The 12,653-nt window shown below is 42.3% G+C and overlaps 1 protein-coding gene across 1 annotated transcript in view; it reads left to right on the forward strand.

Annotated features, from left to right (window-relative positions):
* The window catches only part of LOC311225879 (calcium-activated chloride channel regulator 1-like), a gene marked incomplete at both ends in the record, with an annotated part of 72,943 nt that overhangs the window by 44,668 nt on the left and 15,622 nt on the right, over positions 1-12,653 (forward strand). Inside the window, 2 exons of the mRNA XM_084311271.1 lie at positions 7,704-7,810; positions 10,866-11,081. Of these exons, the coding sequence (XP_084167397.1) occupies positions 7,704-7,810; positions 10,866-11,081 (323 nt within the window). The remainder of the gene's footprint in view (positions 1-7,703; positions 7,811-10,865; positions 11,082-12,653) is intronic.

Consider the following 12,653-nt stretch of genomic DNA (forward strand, 5'->3'; position numbering starts at 1 on the left):
CTGGGATCTAATCCAGCTGTCAGCGCTACCTCCGGCTTGATCAGTCGTCCCTACTAACACAATTGGCAGTGTTAGCAGGTGGGAAGCCGGTGGGATATGTGTCCTGGTCGTTGTGAACTGCGACTCCTACTGGTCGGTCGGGGCGCCTGTTCAGCAATAGCCAATAGCTCACAACAGGCCATGGTATATGGTTATTATATCACAGCTAATCAGGCCATGGTATATAAGTATAAGTACCTGACCAACCTACTCCACCCCTACACTCCAGCACGAGGCCTCCGATCCTCCAACTCCGACCTCCTCACCATCCCCCGCACCAGGCGTTCCACACTGGGAGACCGAGCTTTCGCTGTAGCTGCCCCCAGACTGTGGAACTCCCTCTCCCCCCTCATCCGAGGCTCTGACACCATCAACCTCTTCAAAACCAAGCTAAAAACCCACCTGTTCACACTTGCCTTCACGCAACACGGCCCCGCTCCCAAGTAGCCCACCCCTGTCTTTTTTAAGCCACAGATTTTGTTTTGTTGTTGTTTGTTTTGTTTGTTAATTTCAACCACTTCATCCAATTGGACAGCACCTTGCTTCCTTTTTTATCTCTTTTGTTATTTGTTTTTTCTTGTTGTTACTATACACAGATATTCATAATTTATTTTTTATCTTTTATATATTTTATTATATTTTTTCAAATTTTTTATTTTTCCATCCTTTCCTTGTACAGTGTCCTTGAGTCTGAGAAAGGCGCTTCTCTCTTAAAATCCAATCTATTATTATTATTATTATTATTATTATTATTATTATTATTATTATTATTATTATTATTATTATTATTATTATTATTATTATTATTATTATTATTATTATTATTATTATTATTATTATTATTATTATTATTATTATTATTATTATTATTATTATTATTATTATTATTATTATTATTATTATTATTATTATTATTATTATTATTATTATTATTATTATTATTATTATTATTATTATTATTATTATTATTATTATTATTATTATTATTATTATTATTATTATTATTATTATTATTATTATTATTATTATTATTATTATTATTATTATTATTATTATTATTATTATTATTATTATTATTATTATTATTATTATTATTATTATAATAAGTATTTATTTGTCATCAGATTAACACACACACACACACATGCGATGGGTGACCCACAGGAACACACACACTGAGTCGCACACAAAATGTTCTCGGCACCTCCCGTCCTTCCCCACAAGGGCAGCCGGGAGCAGACAAGGGCAGCCGGGAGCAGACAAGGGCAGGGAGCAGACAAGGGCAGCCGGGAGCAGACAAGGGCAGCCGGGAGCAGACAAGGGCAGCCGGGAGCAGACAAGGGCAGGGAGCAGACAAGGGCAGCCGGGAGCAGACAAGGGCAGGGAGCAGACAAGGGCAGCCGGGAGCAGACAAGGGCAGGGAGCAGACAAGGGCAGCCGGGAGCAGACAAGGGCAGCCGGGAGCAGACAAGGGCAGCCGGGAGCAGACAAGGGCAGCCGGGAGCAGACAAGGGCAGCCGGGAGCAGACAAGGGCTGCAGTGAGCGCCGTGCCCACTGCCCAGGGACCAATCCAAGTGCTCCTGTCCGTCTTCGTCGGGGACGCGACAGCGTTAGCCATCTGTTGTGCATGTTTTTCCATTGGGTGTATCTTATTGGGAGGGGAAACCCTTGCGAGCACGGGGAGAACATGCAAACTCGGGGATACCCCACCTGGGTAACTGGCAACACGGCAACCTGGTCCCCAAGTGGGTATCGAACCCACAACCTTCTAGCTGTGAGGCAACAGTGTTAACCACTACACCACCACTGCACAGGCCATGGTATATGGTTATTATATATATATCACAGCTAAGGGGCGTAGTTCATGACCGGTCATTGTATATGGTTATTATATCACAGCTAAGGGGCATAGTTCACGACAGGCCATGGTATATGGTTATTATATCTCAGCTAAGGGGCATAGTTCTGTGATATAATAACCATATGCCATGGCCTGAAGTGAGCTATTGCTTTTATAAAACGGTTACCATTCCACATGTAGTCAGTTTGTCCAAACAACGCTTGTTTGGAAATCGTTTTCAGAGATCGAGTGGCTGCGTCAGGGATTCCTCGATCTGCATGCATTAACCCCAGTCTCCTCCGTAGACCAGACAGACTCATTTAACAAACCCAGTCTCCTCCGTAGACCAGACCGACTCATTTAACAAACCCAGTCCGTCTTTGATTGATTGATTGATTGACTGTCTCATTTAACAACCCCAGTCCGACTCATTTAACAAACCCAGTCTCCTCCGTAGACCAGACCGACTCATTTAACAAACCCAGTCTCCTCCGTAGACCAGACCGACTCATTTAACAAACCCAGTCTCCTCCGTAGACCAGACCGACTCATTTAACAAACCCAGTCCGTCTTTGATTGATTGATTGATTGACTGTCTCATTTAACAACCCCAGTCCGACTCATTTAACAAATCCAGTCTCCTCCGTAGACCAGTCCGACTAATTTAACAAACCCAGTCTCCTCTGTAGACCAGACAGACTCATTTAACAAACCCAGTCTCCTCTGTAGACCAGACAGACTCATTTAACAAACCCAGTCTCCTTTGTAGACCAGACAGACTCATTTAAAGGGGAACTATCTTATAAATGGCATTTTCGAGTGTTTAGCATTGTTTCCTAGCTATGTGAACTTATATTAATATGATCTATGTCTCTAATTCTCATATTGGCGCATTCTTCCAATTCTCCTCACAATATTCACCCTCACTGAACTGAGTCATTTGAAAATGTGATGATTTGTGATGTCAGAAAGATACCGCTGCATGTTAATGTGGCTGTGTGGCATCAGGTACATGATGAGCTGCACACAGTGGCTGGAGCCCAGGCTCAAAACGGCTCGAGATCTTGAGGTAGAAAAATGCTGTTTTTGAGGACTTGATTAGAAATACAAAACAATGAATAAAAAAAAATATATATATATATTACAGAGGTGTTCCATAGACTCACAGGAATTGTGTAAAAGTGCCCAAATAGTGTAAGAAATAGTAAAATAGTTCCCCTTTAACAAACCCAGTCCGTCTCATTTAACAACCCCAGTCCGTCTCATTTAACAACCCCAGTCCGTCTCATTTAACAACCCCAGTCCGTCTCATTTAACAACCCCAGTCCCTCTCATTTAACAACCCCAGTCCCTCTCATTTAACAACCCCAGTCCCTCTCATTTAACAACCCCAGTCCGTCTCATTTAACAACCCCAGTCCGTCTCATTTAACAACCCCAGTCCGTCTCATTTAACAACCCCAGTCCGTCTCATTTAACAAACCCAGTCCGTCTCATTTAACAAACCCAGTCCGTCTCATTTAACAACCCCAGTCCGTCTCATTTAACAACCCCAGTCCGTCTCATTTAACAACCCCAGTCCGTCTCATTTAACAACCCCAGTCCGTCTCATTTAACAACCCCAGTCCGTCTCATTTAACAACCCCAGTCCGTCTCATTTAACAACCCCAGTCCGTCTCATTTAACGGTGCAGGTGGAACCGTAACAGTTACACTATTTCATTAGCACTCAAGGTGATTTTTCTTTATTGTGTAAGAAACTTCGGAATGTTACCTTTCAAAAGACAAAAGGTCCTTTGCGCTAGGCTATATATATTATTCCTAAAATTGCTGCACTTTGTTAAAAATTTCATTGATCTGACTGTTGGTCTGTGTAGTAGCTAATAAACAAGATGTATAATGTATATTCATATTTTCTCAGACATAAAGTTAGGGTTGGCAGTGTGGCAGTGAAAGGGTTAACCAGCTGTCGTGTGGCAGTGAAAGGGTTAACCTTCTGTGTATTGTCGCAGTGAAATGGTTAACCGTTTGGTAGTGTGGCGGTGAAAGGGTTATGGTATGAGCAGGCTAAACAGATTTTTTGTTGGTAAATCTATTCCATCATTTCCGACCTACAACTCGCGTGATACTTCCTCTACATACTCTGTCAATACTTGGCCAGGGTACTCCTGGGTCCTAGTGCCCCCCCATGTTACACTATAATGTTATGCACATGTATTTTATATGTTAATAAAATTGCATTTATCTATAGTCCTAATTAGGGATGGCCGATATTATCGGCCGATATTGGCATACAAATTTGATATCGGTTTTCAAATTTTTTTCATTTTTTTTTTTTTTTATTTTATTTTTTTTAAACGTAAATTTTTATTGAACACTCATAGACATACAACACAACATATACAATAACATCAATAACACAACAGTACAATGATGTAGGCCCCTTGAGCTCGGCTGCGCTCATCTTCCCAGACCCCCGCCAGAGGAACCTCCCACCCTCCCCCCCTAGAAACCGGGCTCCCCCGCATCCCAGGTCCGTCCCATGCGGGGTCCAGCACTCAGCGACACAGGCATCTTGAATCTGATTGGGCCCGACCCAGTAGAGGGGCGAGGGGCAATACTCCCCCCCACCGAGCCAAGCCCGCTACCTCCCATGCCACCAAGCCCCCCACCCCACGCACAACCAACCCACAACCCACGGGATCCCACTCTTCCGGGTCAAACCGCCTAAACGCTGACCCCCACCCCCCTGAGTTGAGCCCATTGGCGCCCCCCATATCTTAGGCCGCTGCGCCCGTAGCCGGGCCCCCATCGACACGGGTCCCTTGAATCAATTGGGCCAGGCCCAGTAGAGGAAAGGATAGGGGACTCCCCCCCACCGAGCCAAGCCCGCTATTCCCCATGCCCCCGAGAGCCCCACCCCACGCCCATCGGCCCCCCAACACTCAGGGCCCCGCCGGGCAAAGTCCAGCCTCTCTGTCTTTTTATTTTTTTTACATTTATTTTACGTTTATTTACCCAGGCAAGCAAGTAAGAACAAATTATTATTTTATTTATTGTCAAAGTATGCATAATGTTGTGTTAATTACACGACAAGAGATATGTAATGTTAATTACCTGAAATAATTACGTTTTTTTTGGGGGGGGGGAAACCCTACATATATCGGTATCGGTTGATATCGGTTGATATCGGTATCGGAAATTAAGAGTTGGACAATATCGGTATCGGTAAAAAAGCCAATATCGATCATCCCTAGTCATAATTCTTTCACTGTTTGATGTCACAAAGAAGGGTGTATCCGAAATCTGTCTACAATATTTGTAACAGGTGATGAAAAAGTAAACAAATAATTAACTGTATCAGACATTTGTTAATGATGAATAGGCTTCACTTCAGATTAGGGCACACAATAGCATCTTTAAATGATTTATAGATGTTTTATGAATGTCTTAACAAATCATTTGTTAAACATGAAAAGACAAGTCTGGTAATTGCTTCGTGTGTATTCATAAAAGTCCACAAATAAACAAACATAGACATTTGTTAATGATGAATAGGCTTCACATTAGATTAGGGCACACAATAGCATCTGCAAATGATTTATAGATGTTTTATGAATGTCTTAACAAATCATTTGTTGAACATGAACAAATACATGGAGGTACAGTATAGTCGTTTTTTCATATCCATTTTTCAAAGCATCTACAAATGTGTTACTACACATTAAACAACATTATTTAATGATGAACAAATCAAGTACAAACAATGTTGATAATGAGTTATAAATAATGTAGAACTAATTTGTAAATGTCATACAAATATAGTTATAAATGATTTAATAATAATTTACGAATGTATATAAATGATTTGTTCATGATTAGTTCATTATCTACAAATACCTTATAAAGGTCTTATAACTGAGTGTTATTATAAAGTGTTACCCAATATGTAAATATATTACTCATGGCTATAACATAACGTACATAATGTACCATTTTTCCTGTGGTCGATTAGTACTTTATTTATTTTAAGTGAGATCGGGCTGTCTGAGACGATCTGTGGTTGTATTACAGCTGCAGTCATCTGCAGCCACTAGAGGGCACTAAGTACACAAACAAATAAAACGCCCACTCCCTCTCCTAAAACAGAATACATCACCTATAAACACAACACTTCTCTGCTAGCACAATCGTGTTCTAAGAGATTTGCTGGGGAAAGAAACGTGCATAGATTATTCATCAACTTCAAAGTAGCGTTGATAAGGTCAAGGTCAAGTTTATTAGTATGTCCCAAACTGGGCAATTCATGTTACAGCAGATAAATAGGAGCTCCAAAAAAACACAGCAAACATACATAACAAGAGGAATACAGACAGACATGTACAGTAGATGGTCACAGGATCAGATCATGACAACAGTCAAACAAGCAAACACAACCATCCCCCCCCCACCCACCCACCTCAAAGCCACCCTCTCCTGCCTCCTCTATTGATGGCACGAATGGAGGTAGGTATAAATGATCATTTGTATCTATTGTTTTTAGCTGCAGGGGTCTCCAAACTTTGGCCAGAAGGCAATAATTGATACTCCGGATTTAGGGGGTGAGAGCTGTCCGCTCTAATCAATGACGCCTTCCTGAGCACCTGCTCATCATATATATGACTCAGACAGCTGAATTGTATACCCCTACAATTTTGCTAGCCCCCCTCACAATCCCATTCAGGGCATTCTTTTGTTTACTGCCAAGGTTTCCATACCAACAAATGGCAGCAAAGGAAACAACAGACTCTATGAAGGCCCTATAGAACAAAATCATCAAGGACTTATCCACCTGAAATTTGGCTAGCTTCCTTAGACAGAAGAGGCGCTGCTGACCTTTCTTACAGACCATTTCAGTGTTCAAATAAAATGTCAGACGATTGTCAATGATGGAACCGAGATATTTGGTGGTCACCAAATCCACTGTCTGGCCATTAATGAATGAAGATAACATGGATATGTGGAAAGAAAAGAGGCTGGATTATTTAATCTGATAAAAGCTCAGTATGAGAACTGACACCTTGAACTGTTGCAGTGCCCTGGAGGTTTGTGATGTCACTCCCATGATGCAGTATTGTAGTACTCGAGTCCTGGACGGATTTTCAGGTCTCGTGACTCGACTTGGACTTGAGCACTGATGACTTGGACTTGGACTTGGACTCGAGCATGGACTGCATTCAGACTCGGAAGGTGCAGACGAGGACTCTGACTGATTTATTTTGTAATAGGCTCTAATCATTTGGCATAAGATATTGATGGCTAGTGCATTTTTTTGGCTATTGTGTCGCAAAGTAAATAAACTCCCTTTGAAATGGTGACCACTGTGTCATTTATGTTTAATTGTAGACCTTTTTTATTTGTATGTCAGCTCTTTGACTGCCAGAGTGGAATGGACTCAACCTTGATGACTTGGACTCGGACTAGTGTAATCGGGACTCGACTCGGGCTCTTCTTTGGTGACTCAGACTTGGACTCAGACTCGAACACTGGGGACTCGAGACTCGACTTGGACTTGAGATTTAATGACTCGACTACAATACTCCCATGATGTACTGAAGATAACCTGGCAGGAGGTCGAGGCAGTGAGTCTCTGTTTAACCTTGTACATCATTATTCCACAAGGTGGCCATTTTGTTTAACCCTGTACATCATTATTCCACAAGGTGGCCATTTTGTTTAACCCTGTACATCATTATTCCACAAGGCGGCCATTTTGTTTAACCCTGTACATCATTATTCCACAAGGTGGCCATTTTGTTTAACCCTGTACATCATTATTCAACAAGATGGCCATTTCCTCCTGGCGTCAGACACCCTGAACAGCAACGCACTGGTGGACGTCTTCGCCTCGTTCGTGACATCTGATGGAGATTTGACTAAACAGACTATTCAGGTAAGTTGAATTCATTGTGGTTAATTCACATTCTGTTTTATTTGCCATATGCAACAAGTACAATGGAATTCTTACTCTCCATTTGCTCCACAGCATAAAGGAATAGAAAAGCAACCATTTACAGAATAAACAAGCAGGTATTTATGTACAATAAACAATAAACTGTCTGCGGTATGTGCAATAAAATAAGTAAATAAGTCAAAGTAAATAAAAAAAAATAAGTACACATTTGAATAAAAATAAGTATATTGTAACAAACCTTATAGAATACAGGCTCGCCACAGTCCAAAAACCCACAAGAACTTGCAATTTCCACACACACGGTCTCTTTTGTTCACTTTATTTAAATCACAAAATAATAGCAAAACATCAAAATCCAGCAGACTGTGCCTCGCAATGTCCCGCTCACCACAAGCGCACGAAAAGCAATAGAATGGTCAGACAGTTCGGGGGTCGATACACAAAGGAGGCTCGTTGACAGAAAAGGGAATTGTTCAATACTCAAGGTTGTCGTCTAGTCCAGGGTCAGTACACAAGGGGGAATCTCAGCCAGTCCAGGGTCCGATACACAAAGAACACCTCCTGCTTTCTCCTCACCTTTCTACTACCTCTCACTGTCGCACCTCTGAATATCCAATCTCTCTCTTCTTCAACAACACAACTCCAACTCGCTCAACCTATTCCTCTCTATCCTAGTGTTAATGTACTGTGTGGGACTATGTGCGTGCACGTGAGAACTAGTGCGTCAACTAATTATGCGCAGGTGTATCTTATCCGTTCGAATCAGCTAGTGGGTGTGTTGGGCATGTGTGCGTGTGAGGTGTGTGTGACTAGTGCTGCGCAAGTGTGTATTCCATCAGTACTAATCAGCTACCTAACTGCCTCGATCTATGGGAACGGGGAAATGAGGAAACGCTATTATCGCGCCCGTTCCTCGCTCCACGCTCCCTTCGGCCGACCTGTCTTGCCACGTTCACCGTATCCCGGCCACCTCGCCTTTAGCCGTGATTTCGACAGCAGTAGCAGCAGCAGCAGTGTCTCGCCAGCCGGGATTTCCTCCTTGGAGAGTGATGCGTTGCGGGTGCCACGTGCTGTCACTTCCGGGATTCCCCTCTCTGCGGATGACGCGGATCCAGATTCTTGCACCGCGTCATCCCCTTCTCAGTGGCGTATATGTAAGGGATAATGTATGGCTACGAGGTCATTGTCGCAAAATAATTGACCGACACAGAGTTTAAAATACCGAGGCGCCGCGCCGAGGTGTTTTAAACGTAGTGAAGGTCAATTATTTTGCGACAATGACCGAGTAGGCTATACATTATCCCGCTTATTACATGGCTAACTTACTAACAATATACCTAATTCATTTGACAAATCGCAGTTGTTCTGTGGCTCTGTCAGCCCAAATAAAGTGATTATTATTATCGCGGGCAGCCTCTGTTCTGGCTCCGCTGACACTCCGCTGTCAGTGCAGCGCTATACATTATCCCGCTTATTACATGGCTAACTTACTAACAATATACCTAATTCATTTGACAAATCGCAGTTGTTCTGTGGCTCTGTCAGCCCAAATAAAGTGATTATTATTATCGCGGGCAGCCTCTGTTCTGGCTCCGCTGACACTCCGCTGTCAGTGCAGCGCGGCAGGTGTGTCTGATTTGCTGCACTGATGTGGGCTTGATTGCCAACAGCTGCGCACTGCGGTCATTATTGAAAAAACAGCGGTCATTATTGAAAAATAATGACCGCTGTCGGGGGGCTGTTGACCAATCACAAGCAAGCATTTCGGCGAATGTGAAAACGCCATGTAATAAGTATATATATTAGGGCTGTCAAAGTTAGCGAGGTTCATTAATAACGAATTAACACAAATGCTTAACGCCACTCATTTCTTTATTTTGTTTGTTTTTGTAATTGTAAAAATGTAAGACCCTAACCCTGTCAAAACAGCAGTCAATGTGTATATTTTCAGCACTACGTTTGTTTACCAATGATTTTAACCTCTTAAGCCCTAGCCCTATTTTCTGAAAATCTACCTAAAAATACATACCTAAGTAAATGGAAGATTGCTCCACTTCTACAAGGTCCATTTGCATGTTCTTGTTATCTAGGGACATCTGTGTATCTCAGGGAATGTATTCCCAGTGTCAGAAATATTGTGTCTGTTACTAGGCGTGAGTAAATTGTAATGAACCAAAGGAGAATATCAATTATATTTTTTTTTATATATCTTTGACAATGAATAACACCATGCTAAAATGTACCAGACAATGAAAACTCTCCTGAGATCACGTGTACAAAAAATCGAATCAAATTAATAAAGGGCATATGATTTACAGGAGGTTTTGTAGATACAGTACTGAATTCTGCCATCCGGACACATGCAATGTCATTTCTATTAGAGGAATTAAAAACAGCAGTGAAGAGATGCTCAGGCTCCTATTGGGTATATAGGGGAGTAGCCATTTGAATGAAAAACACAGACGCCATTTTGACTGGCATTTCTCCAACCAATCGTTAACCGACAAACGCCATGGTGTGGCACAGGGGTTGGCTACAATTTCAGTGGCTGTTTGTTCTACCAATCGAAAGTATGGTTTGGGGCTTTTGTGAGATAAGTGGCTGAAATCATCAGGTGGAAACGGCACTGTAAATAGCAGTAGGGGGAGGCTCCCATTGATTACATTACAGCAGAACATTTGACCTCCCTGATGTCGGTAGAGTCCTTTCTCAGCACAATCCATGCTGTTCTTTCAATTGGATACCTGCAGCTCTGGCTAGTTATCCACAAAACTAAAGTAAAGTCATTGGGCCCACGATCCAGTCTGTACAAGCGAAGTCGATGGGCCCACGATCCAGTCTGTACAAGCGAAGTCAATGGGGCCACGATCCAGTCTGTACAAGCCCTGAAATAAATGCTGAAACCTACTTTGGGTTTTCTACTGTGTAGTTGGTTTCAAGGTTTCTATACATTACGATTATTATTATTATGCATATTCCCATTTATGGTCTTACTATTATTATAATATGTATGTCTTTATTTGTCTCTGTCCAGCTGGAGAGTATAGGAAGCAGAGTCACAGGTTGGTTTAACGGCACTGTGTCTGTCGACCGAACGGTTGGTAACAACACCAGCTTCCTGATCCTGTACGAGAGCTCTCCCATCGACATCCTGGTGAAGAGCCCCGGCTCTGTGGAGTACCCCACATCCTCCTTCACCCACCAGGCCTCGCTCAAGTCTTACAAGCTGAATATTCCTGGAACCGCAACGGTTTGTTTGTTTCGACAGTTCTGCAAATGTAGTGTAGCCATGACTACTGTGCTGTTACTGTTACAACAACAACTCTTAATGTACATAAAGGCGCCCACATAGTCGGGCGTACTGTGAGCGGACCGGACTCTGCGCGGCATGTCCGCAGTCGTTTGAGGTTTCATAGTCGAGCGTACCACCGCGTACCAATTTCCTACATTTCTCGTGCCAGTTTACTACATTTCCCACAATCCTTGCGCTCTATTTACACTTTCTGTCACGGCGTCGTCCACCGATGTAAAAATAAAGAGTCTCTAGGTTATCTCCGCTTCCAAGATTTCAAAATTAGAAAAGCCATTCAAACTTCTCAAGTTTCTTCAGATGGTGAAAAAAAGACATGGTCCAAATGTATATGAATTGGAATGTATACCGATTAGCGATAGTAAAACAAAATTTTCCGTCAAAGTTTTACCGGACCAATCCTACCCATAGAACCATGATCCTGCCCTACTCTCTCATGGCATGGAGTGAGTGTTCAGAGTAAATGCCGATCGGTGTCATATTTAATGCAGGTCGATGTCAACCCAGACGCCAAGCAGCCTTTTGTGTGACACCAAGGGAGCGCGGGTAGAACATTTGAGCTTCGCTTTGAGCTTCGCTTTGAGTACGCTTTGAGTACGCGCTGACCTTTGCAGAGTCCGTTCCGCTTACATTCCGCCCGACTATGTGACTATGTGGGAGCCTTTACAGTGTAGCCATGACTACTGTACTGTTTCTGTTACAACAACAACTCTTAATGTATTACAGTGTAGCCATGACTACTGTACTGTTACTGTTACAACAACAACTCTTAATGTATTACAGTGTAGCCATGACTACTGTACTGTTACTGTTACAACAATAACTCTTAATGTATTACAGTGTAGCCATGACTACTGTACTGTTACAACAATAACTCTTAACACTTTGATTACCACTGGTTAAGATGGTAAAACGTGGTTGAATGCCGCCACCCACTTCAATGATAGCGTTGTGAACGCATAATCTCTGTCTTAAATTATGTGTCTAATCTGCCCCTCGTTTATCAATGACTTGTTTGCAGTCAACATTGTCGAGACGGATTGTTTTTTAATCGGTTCATTTCCCTTTTATAGCATTTTGAAAAGCCCTCGTTTTTCAGGAAAATATATAGATTCCGTGATAATCGCCCTTTACTGGAATATTCTGGCATACACAAAAACGTTGTCATTTTTCTGCCTATTTATGAATCGTTTTCAAATAAACGCTACATTATCGATAGTATATGTGTACTTATGCACGCTATAGAGGCGGGCTGAAAAATCTATTATCCATTTCCTCAAGATCACACACACACACACATACACGGCACATGCTGATATCTCAGTGAATACAGATCTGATTATCCTAAAACTGGTAACATAGACTCCTTACCTTAGATCAGATGTTCTCCAAAAAGATTATTCCAATTCCTAGGGCGGCTAGGTGGTGTAGTGGGCAAGGCACTCGCCACCAGTGTGGAGACGCTAGGATTCGCGTGTTCGAATCCAGCTCTCCACATTGTTTTCAGTTTAG

The sequence above is a fragment of the Notolepis coatsorum genome, assembly GCF_963971535.1.
Source record: "Notolepis coatsorum genome assembly, chromosome: 3".
NCBI lineage: Eukaryota > Metazoa > Chordata > Actinopteri > Aulopiformes > Paralepididae > Notolepis > Notolepis coatsorum.